At 38.7% G+C, this 17367-nt stretch overlaps 1 protein-coding gene across 1 annotated transcript in view; it reads left to right on the top strand.

Annotated features, from left to right (window-relative positions):
• Positions 1-17367, top strand: part of PREX2 (phosphatidylinositol-3,4,5-trisphosphate dependent Rac exchange factor 2) — a 324079-nt gene that overhangs the window by 90864 nt on the left and 215848 nt on the right. The window contains exons 5-6 of the mRNA XM_012554436.1: positions 5044-5145; positions 7041-7202. Of these exons, the coding sequence (XP_012409890.1) occupies positions 5044-5145; positions 7041-7202 (264 nt within the window). The remainder of the gene's footprint in view (positions 1-5043; positions 5146-7040; positions 7203-17367) is intronic.

Genomic DNA, 17367 nt, shown 5'->3' with positions numbered 1-17367 from the left:
CTTTTGCTTCATAAAATGTTCTTGAGGTTCCTCCTTGTATCAGTTGGTATTCCATTCCTTTTTATTGCTGACTAGTATTCCATTCTGTGGATAGACCACATTTTGTGTACCTATTTGCTAGTAAATGAACATTTATAATAGCCAACATTTTGACTGTTACAAATACATAAACCAAAAAAAAAAAGCCAAACCTGTTCCTGTTGAGTTAGCGATCCTATAGGACAGAGTAGAACTGTCCCATAGGGTTTCCAAGAGTGGCTGGTGGATTTGAACTGCCGACCTTTTGGTTAGCAGCCACAGATCCTAACGACTGTGCCACCAGGGCTCCATAAATACATAATGCTGCTGTAAATATTCACGTGTAAGTCTTTGTGTGACATATATTTGATTTCTGTTGGGTAGATACTAAGAGTAGAATTGATGGGTCATATTGGGAATTTATGTTTAACTTATTAAAAAACTGCCAAATGTGGCTATGTCATATCCACAAGAAATGTGTGAGAATGCCATTTTTTCTCTGTATCTTTGCCAACATTTGATATTATCAGTCTTTTTTTAAAATACATTATTAAAAATAATTTCTTTTATTTTTGTTGTTATTTTTGAGAATATACACAGCAGAACATAAACCAATTCAACCATTTCTACATGTACAATTCAGTGACACTGATTCCATTCTTTGAGTTGAGTAACCATTCTCACCCTCTTTTCTGAGTTGTTCCTTCCCAATTAATGTAAACTCACTACTCCCTAAGTTTCCTATATGGTCTTTCCACTTGCTGTTGTCAACTTGATCCCATACAGATAGATCTTAAAAAAGCACAATACTCAAGGCAGACATTCTTTACTAGTTAAGCTAAAACACTGTTTGGTTTTAAGAAGACTTTAGGGAATTTTTTTGGTTTAAGATTTAAAGATTATCTCAGGGCAGTGGTTTCGGGGGTCCATCCAGCTTCCATGGCTCCAGAAAGTGTGGAGTCCATGAGAATTTTAAATTGTATTCTGTATTGTTCAGGATTCTTCTATAGAATCTTTGATTCAAATGTTCAGTAATGGTAACTGGGCACCATCCAGTTCTTTTGGTCACCTGGCAAAGGAGAAAGTTGTTCATGGAGGCAATTAGCCACACATTCCATTTCCTTCTATTCCTGACCTCCTTTTTCCTCTGTTGCTCCAGGTGAATAGAGGCCAATTGTTGTACTTTGATGGACACTTGCAAGCTTTTAAGATCCCAGGAACTACACTATGTATGAACTAGGAGGTAGAACGGAAGCACTAAACACGTTATTAAGCCAGTTAACTGGAATGTCCCACGAAACCAGACCCTAACCCTTGACTTACCAAGTCTATTTCAGGTTAATACTGACTTTATTCCAGTAAAATATAGGAGCTTTGCTGCAATATAGCTCCTTTTCCTTTTCCCTGCTTTGTGCTATTATTGTCTTATATGTTATATATATTATTAACCCAACAATACTGTGTTATAATTAATTATTTCTATAATCATTTATCTTTTAAATAAATTAAAAGAAGACAAGAGAAAAATATATTTATACAGTGTGTTAGACTGGGTTCTTTAGAGAAGTAAAACCAATAAAGCGTGTAAATATTTATATATAGAGAGATTTATATCAAGGGAATGGTTCATGAGGTTGTAGAGGCTGGAAGTCCCAAGTTTGTGGGTCAGACTAGAGGCTTCTCCTGAATCACATAGCCACAGGAGCTGGTGAACCAAAGATCGGCAGGTCAGACAGCAGAGCTCTGGCTCATAGGCTGCAAAGACAAGACAGCAGGCAAGACGGCAGATAGGCTGCTAGCTGAAGTCCCAAGAACTGGAGGTCAGACAAACAGAAGCCCCTGCAGGATCCAGAGTGAGCAAAAGCCTGTGAGCCTTTCCAGAAAGTCTACCTATATTGGATGCAGGCCATACCCCTGATGAAACTCTCTTTCAGCTGATTGGCTACTTACAGCAGATCCCATCATGGAGGTGATCACAGTATATCAAATCTCATCATGGAGGTGATCACATTATATCAGATCTCATCATGGAGGTGATTACATCATGATACGACTGCCAAACTACATCATAACTGCCAAACTACTGAGAATCATGGCCCAGCCAAGTTGACACACAACCTTAACAATCACATACAGTCCTATGTTTACCTGCATACTTACCATTTCTGGTGTTCTTCATTTCTTCCTCTGTATTTGCCTCTGCTGTCTTATCTTTTCAGCCTGAAAAACTTCTTTTAGTATTTCTTATAAATCAATTCTGCTAGCAATGACTCTGCTCAGTCTTTGTTATCTGGGAATGTCTTTATTTTGCTCTTTGTTGATAGTTTTTTTCTTTCAGCACTTTGAGGTCTGTGGCCTCCATTGTTTCTGGTGAGAAAGGATCTGCTGATTGTATTGTTGTCCTATTTTACATGATGAGCCATTTTTCTCTTGCTGCTTTCAAGATTTTCTCTTTGTCTTCATTTTTCAACACTTCCACTATAGTGTTTTGGTGTGAATATGTTTGTATTTATCTTACTTGAGGTTCACTGAGCTTTTTGAATGTACAATGTTTTTTATTAAATTTGAGAAGTTTGGGGCTATTATTTCTTTAAATAATTATCTGACTCTTTTTTTCTCACATTACACATGTGTTGGTATGCTTGAGTTCTCATGGTGCCTAATGCTGTTTTCATTTTTCCACAAATTTTTTCTCCCTTTTCTTCAGATTGGATACTGATTTTTCTTGATCTGTCTTCAACTTAACTGATTCTTTTTTCTACCATCTCAAATTTGCTGTTGAGCCTAGCTAGTGGATTGTTTATTTAATCTCACACCTATGTGATTCTTTTTAGTTTCTGTTTTTCCGTTGAGATTGTCAAGTCACCAGGTGTGGAAGTGGTCACTTAGGACGATGAGCCAAACTGAAAGTAGCAACAAGCCTTTATTCACCTACTACAACAGTGAATATAAGAAGCAAAAAGTGGTGCCAGCCCTTCAGTGTTTCATTATTTTCCCCATGGAATGGCACCGGGTAAGATTCAGGTAGATCAGTGCAGATGGAGGGAATCATCTCACTGCTGAGGAGCCCTGGGGACAAAAGACCTTTTTTATGGACCTGTAGGCTGTGGGAAGAAAGAATAGAAGAGCTAGGAGTGGAAAGGTACTGAGTCAAAGTGAAGACAAGTGTCTCAGTCAAGTCCCCACAATAAGGAGTCCTCTGAATGGAGGCATCTGGGCTAAGAATGCAGATATGTGTATAAGAATGGCTGGCCAGGGGTGAGGGGTTTGGGGGATAGGCTTGACCTTGACTGCCATTCCTTCCAGAAAACTGCAGTGCACTGCCTGTGCAGCGAGTGTGGTGTGGGGAGGGCAGCTCCCCCCATGAGGCCTGCCAGGCAAAGTCTTGGAATTACAGATGGTTGGGCCTGAAAGATCACACATAGGATTTTGGCCTAGAGCAGCACTCCTCAGAGATTTCCTATTCATTTATTCAGTATTAGCAAATGGTCCTTTAAGTCTTTAAACAACCTTTAAAAAATTGATTGAACATATTTATAATAGCTATTTTGAAGCTTTCCTGCTAAACCCAACATCTGGGTGTGCTCAGAGTTAGTTTCTATTGACTGTATATGGATCACATTTTCCTGTTTCTTTGCGTATCTCACAATTTATTTTATTGAAAATAGGATATTTTAAATAATATGTTGTAGCAACTCTAGATTCTGATATTTTCTGCTTGAGGTTGGTTATTGTTGCTTTTTTTTGGTTGGTTTGGTTTTAATAGTTTGCCTGGACTTAACCTGCAGAATCTGTCTCTCTTGTTGATTTTGTTTTTATCATTGGTTTGAGATTTTGGAGAACCTCTGTGTTACAGAGTAGAACTGCTGCATACCGTTTTCTTGGCTGTAATCTTTACAGAAGCTGATCGCCAGTCCTGTTTCTTCTGTGATGCCACTGGGTGGGTTTGAACTGCCAAACTTTTTGGTTACCAGTCGAGTGTAAATTGTTTGCACCACCCAGGGACCTGCCTTGAATCTGTCTCTCCTGTGGTGTGCAGCTGCTGATACCTCTACTCATATTTTAAAATTTTTAATTTTTATAATTTACCTAGATTTCTGTGACTGCTTAGCTTAGTGGTCAGTCAATGATTTGTCAGAGGTTGTACTCTAACATTGCTATCCATCTTGTCCATGGATCTCTGTGTGAGTGTGGGGCACATTCAAAGGTCAAGCAGTTTTCAAGCCTGACCTGCCTTTTAGTCCGTGGTGCCCTCTCAGGCCTTCGCTGTGTGTGCACACAGCCTTTCAGTCAGCAGGCATGGGGTAAGTGCAGAGTTTCTCTAAGCCTGTGCTCTCCAGGTTATTCCTGTTCAAATTTTGGCTAATCTGCCAGTCTGACACTTTCCCCAAGCAGGACCACAGCCTCAAGCTGGTCAGTGTCACTGGTGAAATGTTATAACTAAAAGTGACTTGGAGATCACCTGGTAAAACCTGCTAGTTTTACAGAGAGGAAAACTGGAGTTCTGAAATAAGTGGCAAAGCCTGGTTTGGAACTCAGTTTTCTTTATGCTTTTTCTTCTACACCGCAGTGCTACTTCCCTTTATAAATAAGCAGGGTTGGTCTGTCTGTCTCTTTCTCTCTTTCTCTGTCTGTCCGTCTATCCGTCCACCTGCCTGTCCAGCCAACCAGCCAGCCAGGCAGCCTGCCTTCCATTCATCTATCCACTCATTCATTCCTCTATCTGTATCTTTTTCCTCAGATTTCATACTCAGGAGAGAATATATGTGGATTAATTTTTAAGGCATAGATTCAAAACTTTATGAATTTCAAAACATTTTAGTTTCTGTAACTAATATGAAAGATAAAAGTATTCCTTTCTCACTCTGTAAGTATTAGTTGTGACTGAATGTACTCTTCTAAGAAGAGGGAACTATATAGAGACATATGCTTTCACAAGTTTTTAGCAGAGAGTTTATGGTAGAAGAAAGTTTCATAGTCTCAGGTTTAAAAACTGTATTTTTAAATATGTTTATTTTCACCCAGAACTGCATGCTGCTTGGAGGACGGAAGAACACAGATGTTCCCCTGGAAGGCTATTTAGTAACACCAATACAAAGAATATGCAAGTACCCACTCCTTTTGAAGGTAATTTATATGTTTGCTTTATTGTAATTTTTTTTTGTACCTGCATATTTTTCTGATGATCTTACTTTAAATTCTCTTTAAAACATCCTGACTTTATAAAGAAAAAGCAGACCGTAGTTATTGGAAAAAATGACTATTTTGTGACTAAGTTTATACATGGAGTAGAAAGAAAATGTTATGGGAAAAGAGGCTTTTAGTGTTCTTTGTAGAAAATATGCTTGTTTGAATTTCATTTGGAGTAAATGTATTAGTTTCAGATGGTCCCTTTAAGGTAGGCTCCATTAAGTACATTATGGCCAGTTTATACTGCTCCTTATCTATAGGGCTGTTGGTTATATTTTTTTATTTCTTCTAACATTAGTGACTTCATAATGCTAATATAGTTAAGGTCTAATTTATATTATTTCAGAGCCTGGATTTTAAATCATTACTGTAAGAGAATGGTGTGGGTCACATGAAGCAGTAAATGACAAAATGGAATGGCAGTGCTAAGAAAAACACTTGAAATGATTTGTGGAACTTAAATTATTGGATAGTTCAATCAGTCCATGTTTCATAGAAAGTAATCGTCAGAAGATTATCACTAATGAGTTTCTCTGGCTATTTCACATAATCCAAATTCATGTCCCAAGTCCACAGATACCCACTGGGCACAGTCCCCAGGGCCCGCACCATGGCCCATAGACTGAGTTGACCACTTCACGTAGTTTACAGATGTTTTTTCTTTTTAGAATTTCTGGGGAAGTCCGCATTTCTCTTTTGTGGATTATCCGGCATATGTTGCTAAAACTTGTGTTGGAAATGATGTAGTGTTTTTTTGTTTTTTTGTTTTTTTTTGGTGTTAGCTCTGCTGAACAGAGTGTGAACATATTGAATGCAAGGTCAGAGTTTGTGGCAGAATTTTCAACAATAGCAGAGCTCAAGAGAGGGTGGCAAGCGCATATGTTCCCACTGTAGATAGAGAATTAAGAAAATTCTTTTAAAGAATTGCTTCAGGTTTTTGGTAATTGTGTTAGTTATAGGATGATGGCAACTGTAGCAAGGAAACAAATGACTAATTATAAAGCAGTGTGGTCACAGTTGTCTAGACAGTGGGTGAACTTGTTTGATTTTGTGCGTGTAAACAACAAGCAGCATGACATTTTAATATATTTAAAAGATTAAACGATGACCTTTAGTTTTAATATCCTGAATGGAAAAAAAGTATACATAAAAAGCCAAAAAAACCCCACAAAAAACCCCTCAGAAAACAAAAACAAAAAGACAGCTATTGAGGGGTGTGTGACAGTTCATTCATTACAGAGAATGAACCTGAGTTCTTGAGGATAACAACGTACATTGCTCCTTTAATGGCGGAGTATTGTGGAGTTTATAAATTGTTTTATTTTGCTGGAATATGACATTACTTAAAAATTTTGTTTTTTTTATCGCATATTTTTACCGGTTTTCAAAAAATTCTTAGAAAACAAGGTATTTAAATCGTTTTTGATATTGTGGGACCTATGAATTTAAAGATTTGTTATTCTGTTAAAGACTCTAGGGATATGAAATTAGCATAATAAATACGTGCTCTGTCAGAGCCAAGGTCAAGCTTTAAAAAAATTTACATGCTACAGATGAGCTATTTAAGGATTCAGAAGGAGAAACTTCACTTAGTTTTTACACAGAAAATAATTTTGAGAGAAAAATTAAAGTGGCTGCAAAGCGTGCATCGGGCTAACACTTTGCTCGTTTGATAGGACCATTTGTTTTATCTTAAGCTGGATGGAGTTTGTGATGTCACTTATAGAAGTAGCTCTCATGATCTTTGCAGTTTTCATTTCCTGGTCAGCCTGAACCTGCTGTACCGGAAAGCTGCAGATCAAAGGGAGGTCTCTTGTTTTGTGTGTAAACAGGAGCTGCTGAAGCGGACTCCAAGGAAACACAGCGACTACGCAGCAGTGATGGAGGCTCTCCAAGCCATGAAAGCTGTTTGCTCCAACATAAACGAGGCCAAGAGACAGATGGAAAAATTAGAAGTTTTAGAGGAATGGCAGTCTCACATTGAAGGCTGGGAGGTACATTCACTTTACTCAACAGTCAAGCTTAAAATAGCTTCGTCGCGTCCGACACTATGTGAAGAGTTTTGGGCATTGGATGGAACCATAAACGGTCATTTTCCCAGATATGCTAGAGGGTTAGATCAATTCTGAAAAATGCAAACGTTCATTATTATTTTTAAATAACTTTTTGATGGCAATTAATTGACATTTTTTCTTTTTTTATTGTGGCAAACATAGACATAACAAAACATTTGCCAACCCAACAATTTCTACACTGCAATTCAGAATTAATTGATGTTTACCTCAGCCTGTGGAGCCCACCAGTACCGGATGGGCCCTTTGATATTTCAGTTTTTGTTCATCATGATTATCCTTTTTTTTTGTTTTAACTTTGACGAATAATTACATAGCCTGAATCCTGAGAAAGGAAAGTAACGCTCAGGAGGTGTGCTGTGATGTTATTCTTTTAACTCTCTGAATTAGGTGCTTGATGTTGAATTTCATTTTAAGTCCGCTTAACCTTTCTGAGTTTTGATTTCTTCATTTCTAAAATGAAAGAACTGGTTATGATACGATTTTTAAGGTCCATTCAAGTTGAAAAATATTATGGTTTCATGATTCATTAAAGAAGATTTTAAAAAATCCCAAAAAAGCAAATGAGCAGTGATATTCAGAATCTGTAAAACGTTTTTAGCTATGGTAACTTTGAATCCCTGTTATTTCGTAGGCTTGGAGTCCTATTTAGTACTTTGCAAAGAATCAATTAAAATCCTGTCTTTAAATTGCTTTAATTTAAATTAGAATGATGGACTAGGATTGGAGCCCTGGTGGTACAGTGGTTAAGGCACTGGACTGCTAACCAAAAGGTCAGTGGTTCAAACCCACCAGTTGCTCAGCAGGAGAAAGATATGGCAGTCTGCTTCTGTAAAGAGTACAGCCTTGGAAACCCTGTGGGGCAGTTCTTCTCTGTCCTTTAGGGTCACTATGAGTTGGAATCAACTCGACGACAACGGGTTTTGGGTTTTTATGGTGTAGGATTGGGGCAGTGGTAGTTCAGTTGTAGAATTCTCACCTTCCAAGCAGGAGACCTACATTCAATTACTGGTCAGCTTACCTAATGCGAAGCCACTGCTTGTCCGTCAGTGGGGGCTTGGGTATTGCTGTGATGTCGAACAGGTTTCATCGGAGCTTTTAGACTAAGACAGACTAGGAAAAAAAGCTTGGCGATCTGCTTCCAGAAATCAAACAATGAAAACTTTAGAGATCACAGTGGTCCAGTCTGCAACCAATCATAGGGATGGTACTGAACTGGGCAGCATTTAGTTCTCTTGTTACTTGGGGTTGCCATGAGTCAGGGGCTGACTCTACAGCAGCTGACAACAACGTGGACTAGAATAAATTTTTCTGGTTATAAAGTAAGCGATTAAGATAATTTTTTAAAAGTGTAAAGAAAATCTAAAATGTTCCCAACCAAACACTGTATCTTACAAATCCACGTGAAATGGTTTTATCTTTAGTACTTTTTGGTGTATGCATGTGTTTCTTATCTTCAAAACACTGGTTTCCATTTAGACTCACACTTACGTCCGCGCAGATTTACAAGGAAACCTTTGATATTGACTTGAGAAAATTCTCCTTTTGTCCACTCTCCATTATGAATATTTTAAAATGCTAACTGCGCTCTGACTTAACTTCCTCTTCATCTACATTATTCTGTTTCAAGTGTCCACGGTGACCTCGCATTTCAACATGAATGCTACCGCTTTCAATCAGCTAAAATGGTTGTGTGTTTTGCAGTTGATTCAGCCATTCCCAGGGAGACGTTGTCCTGCTGAGTTGAGAAAAATAGAGTAAAGTTTGCTTTTGCAGTTCTGTTGTCACTCAGAAATTGGAAGAAAAACTGGACTTGCTTTAAATTGCTGGATTTGTCAGTGAATTCTGCCAGGCTTTTTACTAAAACAAAAGCTTCAAAGACTCTTTTCGGTACTTGAGGGAAATGGAATCTGTCACAATTTTGTATATTCCTGGTGTATATCCTGAAAATTGAATCTGCTGCAGAGATGAGAGATTCTTTAAAATCTATTGATATTACTTACATAGTATATACATCAATTGTTCAAGGAGAAAATGTGTGTGTGCCATACTGTCATATGCAGCCCACAGCAGAAGGTGCCGAGACTTCACTGAGCTGTGGCTGTTATTTAGCATTCTGAGTGCGAGAAGAAGATGGAGCACAGAGGCAGGGGAGCTGGCTGGAGTTTAGGGAATTTGCAGTGCATTCAGGAAAATCAGGTATGGATACAGTTCCAGCAGGCACAGGGGAGCTAATATGAATGTCACGTTCCAAGAAAGGGGTGGAAATGAACTCCACTCGAGTAGGATTTGAAAATGATGGTATAAGACACAGCTGTACAATCGTTTGGGAGTGTTGGGACTTTTGGGGGACTGCAGCTTGGAGCAGGACCCAGTCAACTGGTTGGCATGTTATGATAAGAACCAATTCTCAGTCCCTGTCCATCACCCTGGAGAGAGGGGTTAAGCTGCTGGTACTCAGAGAGGGACAGGGTGGTCCCTTCCGGAGGGTTTAGGGGAAATTGCTAATCTGATAGGCCCTTGGAGGTACACCAAGCAGAGGAACACAGGGTCATAAGGATGAATTCAGGCCCTGAGAGGGAGGTGGAATGGGTTACAGAGCGACTTTTGAATGGGTAGTGGATATCATTGCCTTGCCTACAGATAGCTGTGGATATTTGGAGTCATGGGATTGAGGCAGGGGCAGACGACAATGTTGGATGGCGTGACGGTTAGTACTATAGAGTTCGTTACAGAGTTTTTGAGTTTCAGAGCCTGGAAATGATTTTGGGTGGGAAATAGCTGCTCTAGCTCTTGCAGATTGTTGAGGACTACCTTAGAGATGATTCTCTTAACGTCAGTAACTGAAGTTCTCTCGAATGGAATCCACGTCTAATACATCATGGCTTTGCATTATTTCCATTACAAATGAATTACTATCTCAAGTAACTCCATTATCCAGAGTCTTAGTTCCTCATTAATCAAATGAAGGATTTTTTACAATAAACTCTCTCAGAAAACTTTCCTATTTAGTATTTTGTGTTGCTAAGTTATTTCTACACCTTTATGTTGAATTTTGGTAATCAATTGAAATTTCCTGTTCCCCATAGGGTTTCCAAGGAGCACCTAGTGGATTCCAACTGCCAATCTTGTGGTTAACAGCTGTAGCTCTTAACCACTATGCCACCAGGGTTTCCAGTCACATAATAGAGGGGCGAAAAAGCATGGCTATTTAGTAGACTTGGTTTCTAGTCTGGGCTCTGACCCTTCTTGCGGGGGTTATATATCAAGCCCCTCCTATATACTATGTGGGTTATTGCAGGCATCAAATGAAGTAAGTGGAAGTACTTTGAATATTGTAAAACACTAGGCAAGTGAGGCGGTATTTTAAAGGTTTGGTTCAGCATTAGATTTTACCCTCGAGAAATGTGCCTCATTTGTCTAAAATATACACTTCTCTGCTGAAGTTGTTATGTTACTTAAGGTTCTTTGGTTGCAAGCAACGGAAACTAAAAGAAAACAAATTAATTGAAAAGGTATTGGGTAGCTCACAGAATTTCACAGAAAAGCTACAGTATCAGACTTCAAAATGGTGTCTGGGCACCTGGAACTGTTTGGCTGTCTCATCATTGCCCTTGCCAAAATGAATGAGCTCTTATAATCTTTCCATCCTAATATTACTCCAGTGGAGATTCAAGATCAAAATTCAAGACTGCACTAATCTAGCTTGGGTCTGTTTACTTAGGGGAGAGCTGAGGTCCTTACTGCAAACATTTAGTTTCTTTTTGGGGAGATACCGATTCTCCATTGTATGCAATTTTGGTGAGCCATTTAACAGTTTGCTCAGGTATTATAATCCCCATTATACATAAAGATAAAAAAAAGAGGGGTGATATAATTTACCCAAGGTCTTACAACTAACTGGTGGCAGAGTTAAGGTTTGAAAATATTCCAACTGATTCTAACGTTTGTATTTCTTCCCACCATATGGTATTATTACCCACTCAGATACAAATTTAGTGAATTCTTTAGATTAAGTTGATTTTCCTGTTTACACTTTAAAAAGAAGGTGGCTTTTGCTATTAGTTTTCAGTCAGCGTTTATATAGTGACTGTCATCAACCAGAGCTCTGCAGTTTGTTTTAATTGCTCATTTTGGAAGTTTTGGCTTTTATTAGTATAATTTATTATATCTTAGTCATGTATCTTAATCTAAAATTCAGAACCTTCCGTGAGATGTTCTATGAAGGGTAATTGTAGGGCAATTATTTAATATGGCTTGGAAGGGAGATTTATTAGTTGTTTAATCAGAGTTACTGATACATTTTTTAGGTTAGAACCATTCTCAGTCTCAGCCTGCTCCTTGGGTTGATTGTTCTGATGATAACTGTAAACTTTGGAGTCATATGAGCTATATTAACAAGGAGTTATCAGTAAATACTAAGTCATTTAATAATTCAGCTTTAAGTCCTTGATATGCCTGTTTGGATTTGGTCTCAAATCTGGAAAAAAGTGTCTTAATAAAAGAGGGGGATTATCAGTCATGGAGGTCTTGGAGAAAATAAGATTAAAGATTAATTACTGTGTTTTAGAAAGTAAAAAGAAACAATATAAATTTGAGCATCCCTTGATTACCTTTTTACATGAGAAAAACAATACTATAAATCATTTGCAAATGATTTCTTGTTGGCCTTGGAATATGTTCACTGCTTACATGTGATTAAGCTTGTGTCTGACAGTGTATTGATGACCTAGTTCGCTGCTTACATGTGATTAAGCTTGTGTCTGACAGTGTATTGATGGCCTGCTTCAGGTCATGTTCTCTTGTTACTTCATGAGTGTGAGTCTTAGACTCAGCGTGGTTAGAAGCTTCTCAAGGTTGTTGATGAGACCTGTTTTTTTTTTCCCTGTACTAGGTGATTTGGTAGGTACAAAATTATCTACTATCTTCAGATAGAATTGATTCACTGATCGTCCTTGTTACCTGAGGAAAAGTGGTTCTGAAAAAAAACCACTGAAAGGGAATCTATATACTAAGAGGACCAGAACGTCAAAATAAGTGGAAAAGGGGAAAATTCGATTGGGACTTTTATTAAAATGAAACTTTACATTATTAGTTTGTTTTATCTAATATATAACAAAATTTAGGTTATAATTTCAGTTAATTATTTGAACCTCAGATAGAAGGAATCCAATGCTCAATCTGTTTTTTCTGGGGAGGGAGGTGAGGAATTACATTTTCTGATAAATTTGTATGATAAAACAGTATGATATTCTCTTTTTCATGTTTGACTTTGTAGTATTTTAAAAAGTCTCTTTTTGTAAGAATAGTCAAATGCATTAGAACTTTCTCAAGAGACTCTCTGAATCCTTTGATATTGAAATGATTCTCAGAGGAAGTGCCCATCTGGTTGTCATTCCTGTCGATTTTCTTTCCTTCAATGGTGAATGGGTCTAGTTATGTTAGATCTTTGTCTGGCAGCGGCATTGTATATGCTTGTAGGCGTTTCAAGGCCTTGTGTCATCTTTCATCTTTCCAACACTCTGGCTTCTCTGTAGTTGGTGTGTTTCTGATATTGACATCTGACATTTATTTGACAAGATGAGCAGGACAGACTCTAGTATAAAGCAGGGAGTTGTGATTAGTGGAGTCTAATGTTATACACCATTGCCATCGAGTGGGTTCCAATGATGGTGATCCGATGTGTTTCAGAATAGAATTGTCCTCCGTAGGGTTTTCAATGGCTGTGATCTTACAGAAGTAGATCACCAGGTCTTTCTTCGGAGTACTGTTGAGTGTATTCACACTGTCAACCTTTTGATTATTGACCAAGTGCAAACCACTTAAACCACCCCCCAAAAAACCCACTGCCTTCGAGTCGATTCTGACTCATAGTGACTGTTGCGCCACCCAGGGACCTCTAAGTAGTCAGTTATTAGTGAATATTTTCATATCCCAGAGATTTTTGCCACTCAACTGCAAAGAAACAGTAATGAACCCTTATGGAAGATGTATTAAGAGAACTTGTTAACATCAAAAAGATTTACCTTCTCAAACAGTCCAGAAATGGCTAAGCATATTATTTGTATTGAGTTTGGTGGTGAAGATGGGATTTGTTCTATTATCGCATTTCTTCAGAAGTCATGATGTTAATGTTTGAAGTAACATTAGAAATTAGAAAAAATGCTGTAAAATAAATACACAACCTTCTGAGTGTCTTTTCTGGCTATTGACATTTTCTGAAAACATACTTAGGCATCTGACAAGTGTCCACTTATGAAATTCATCATGCTTCCACATTCAGCTCTGTAAAGGCGCTTCGAAATTTGGAGGAGTTCATCACGTACACCGACCATGTGATTGGGCAACCAATTATATACCTCAGATTATTACAGATTGAAAAATTCTTCCACTTCTTAGCAAACTGCATTCTGAATTGTTATTATTTTCTTGCTGGGCCTTGTATCATGAAGTACACACAAGCAAGAAGAGGAGATATTCAAGCCCCAGTGGGTAAGAAGTGTGGCTGAAATGCCCTATCTTCTGGGTGCCCGTCTGAAAATCATTAGTTTGTCCCATCTCTTCACCACATCTGAAGGGGTTGTTTAAATGGTATGCTTTATAAAGTTGACATAGAAAATTACTGGAGAATGATTAAAACCTGAAACCACAGCATGGCATGAACTCTATAATTGTAATCACATGTATGCCAACAATCATGAAAATGGCACAGGACTGGGTCATGTTTCCTTCTATACATGAGGTTGCTGTGAGTTGAAATGGACTTGATAGCAACTAACAACAAATCACACACTAAACACACACAGAGAGCCATCCCTGAAATGTCTACCATTACTGTGAATTCATGCTAATTCTTACTTTATTGATGTCCTGTTTTTGCAGTCATCACATTGCATCTAATTGTGTATTTACATATCCATTTCTTCTACTAGTATCTGTCCTGCTTGAAAGCAGGGGCCATCTCTCATTCATCTCTGGGTCCCCAGCATCTAGGACAGTGTCTGATGCATGGCAGGTGCTCAAGAGATGTTTATGAATTGAAGGGAAATACTATTGAGATATTACTACAGTGTAGTTATGTATTAACTGTCAGTGCCTTCTCACTACTGTTTGATATCTTTGGCTCCTCTGGATAATGAAGTGATGCTGACATGGATCTTGGTCAAGGTCCCATATTTGCTTCATGACTCTGCTACTTCAGTGTTCTCTAATTCTCTTTAGCATCCTGTTCTGGCTTCTCTTTTACAAATGTACCACACCAGAGTTTTCGCTTTTTTGTATTAGAGTTGAGCAACCAGCAGTTGTTTGAAATTACAATTTTACAAAGATATTTCTATAGTACGGGTTCTGTTTCTTTTTTTTTTTTTTTGTCCATTGGTATGGTTTATTTTATTTTATTGTTGTACTTTAAGTGAAAGTTTACAATTCAAGTTAGTCTCTCATACAAAAATTTGTACATATATTGTTATGTGACCCTAATTGCTCTCCCTATACTGTGATAGCACACTCCCCCTTTCTACCCCTGATTTCCGGTGTCCATTCAACCAGCTCCTGGCCCTTTCTGTCCTCTCATCCCACCTTCAAACAGGAGCTGCCCATCTAGTCTCATGTATCTACTTGAGCCAAGAAGTACACTCCTCACGAGTATCATTTTATGTCCCATAGTTCAGTCTAATCTTTGTCTGAAGAGTTGACCTTGGGAATGGCTCCAGTTCTGAGTTAACAGAGAGTCAAGAGGCCATGCTTTCTGAGGTTCCTGCAGTCTCAGACCATTAAGTCTGGTCTTTTTACTAGAATTTGAGTTCTGCACCCACTTTTCTCCTGCTCTGTCAGGGACTCTCTGTTGTGTTCCTTGTTAGGGCAGTCATTGGTGGTAGCCGGGCACCATCTGGAAACCCTGGTGGCATAGTGGTTAAGTGCTATGGCTGCTAACCAAAAGGTCGACAGTTCGAATCCACCAGGCACTCCTTGGAAATTCTATGGGGAAGTTCTACTCTGTCCCGTAGGGTCACTATGAGTCAGAATCGACTTGATGGCAATGGGTTTGGCTTTTGATTTTGGGCACCATCTAGTTCTTCTGGTCTCAGGCTGATACAGTCTCTCGTTTATGTAGCCCTTTCTGTCTCTTGGGCTAATACTTTCCTTGTGACTTCGGTGCTCTTCATTCTCCTTTACTCCAGGTGGGTTGGGACCAATTGATGCATCTTAGATGGCCGCTTGCTTGCTTTTAAGACCCCAGACTCCACTCACCAAAGTAGGATGCAGAACAGTTTCTTAATAGACTTTGTTATGCCAATTGGCCTAGATGTCCCCTGAAACCATGGTCCCCAGACACCTGCCCCTGCTACTCTGTCCCTCGAAGTGTTTGGTTGTTGAGTTCTGTTTCTTTTTGTCAAATGAACATATATGGGTGGGCTTCTCTCAATGTGAGTATTTTAACTTTAACATTGAAGGAGTGGTCTTAGAGGAGGAATTTCCACTGTTTGGGGTAGAAACAGAAGCTTTTGGAATGAGAGGGACCTGGATGAATATGCCTCCCACAACTGCTCACAGCAGTTTGTTTATGATTACTTCTTACCTTGAACTATTAGTTAACCTTTCTTTTCCAGTCTAGTAAAAGCAGCCAGGATTAAAACTACACATGTAGCTTCCTAGCCAGCATTTTACTATAAAACTATTTATTTCTTCATGTGTGATTCATCCCAAGCAAACATGATAAACGTAGCTTCTTAAAGGGAAATGTACATTTAAAAAAAGATAAGTCATATGGATGATAAAAGTATGTTATTTTGGCTGTTTTCTTAGAAATTTCAAAAGGAACAGAACTCTGAATCATATGGTAAAAGCGTATGAATTTGAAAATATCTGTAATATAAATATATACATGTACATCTTCCATTATATGTGATGGCTTTGGTCAGTTCATATTTAATGATTTATGCAGAGTGTTCTTACCTATTGTGATGGTTAAGATTGTGTGTCAACTTGGCTGGGCCATGATTCTCATGTTTATATGTGATCACTCCCATGATTGAATATACTGTGAGTAGCCAATCAGATGAAAGGGAGTTTCCCTTGGGGTGTGGCCTGCATCTGAATATAAGCAGTCATTTTAGCTTTTTGCTCACTCTGGATCCTGTGGCTGCCTCATGTCTTCTCATCTCTGGTTCTTGGGACTTGAACTGTCAGCTTATCTGCCGAACTTGGGATTCATTGATCTTCACAGCCTGTGAGTGGAGCCCTGCTCTCTGACCTGCCAATCTTGGATTTGCCAGCTCCTGCAGCTACGTGAATCAGGAGAAACTTTTCAGTCTTGCCTGCTGATCTTGGAATTCGTTGACCTTCACAGCCTGTGAGCAGGAGACCTGCTGTCCGACCTGCCGATGTTGGACTCGCCAGCTTCTGCAGCTCTGTGATTTGGAAGACGCCTCTACCCTGATCCACGGACTTGGGATGTTCTAGCCTCTACAATCACATGAACTGTTTCCTTGATATAAATCTCTCTCTATATATATTTATACGCTTTACTGGTTTTGCTTCTCTAGAGAACCCAGCCTAAGGCACCTATCAAATGGTAGTTTATGACTGCAACGTATCACTACAGACTCTTAACAACATAGCTTATTTTCATTGACAGTATTTTCTCATGGTCACAGTTAGTCTTTTCACAGTACAATGATCTGCTGCCTCTGACATATATACAGTGGTCCATGAAACAGTCTACAAAGCTAATTTAATTAAACAAACACCTCTATATTTATAAAACTTTGGGATAGAGAAGCCAACTTACTAGAGATTTATACCAGGAGAAAATGTTTAGCATATCTCCTGGTGTGTTGTAGAAATGTTAAAAACCTGATTTTAGTATTCATCTACATCAAAGTAGGAGCCCTGGTGGCACAGTGGTTAAGAGGTAGGCTGCTAACCAAAAGATCGGCAGTTCAAATCCACCAGGAGCTCCTTGGAAACTCTATGGAGCAGTTCTAACCTGTCCTATAGGGTCGCTATGAGTCAGAATCGACTCGACTCGATGGCAGTGGTTTTTGGTTTTTGGTCTTAGACTGGGTTCTCTAGAGAAGGAAAACCA

This window comes from Trichechus manatus, unplaced genomic scaffold (assembly GCF_000243295.1).
Source record: "Trichechus manatus latirostris isolate Lorelei unplaced genomic scaffold, TriManLat1.0 scaffold00018, whole genome shotgun sequence".
NCBI lineage: Eukaryota > Metazoa > Chordata > Mammalia > Sirenia > Trichechidae > Trichechus > Trichechus manatus.
The sequence above is the reverse complement of the archived record's forward strand: the minus strand, read 5'-3'. Positions and strand labels throughout refer to the sequence as shown.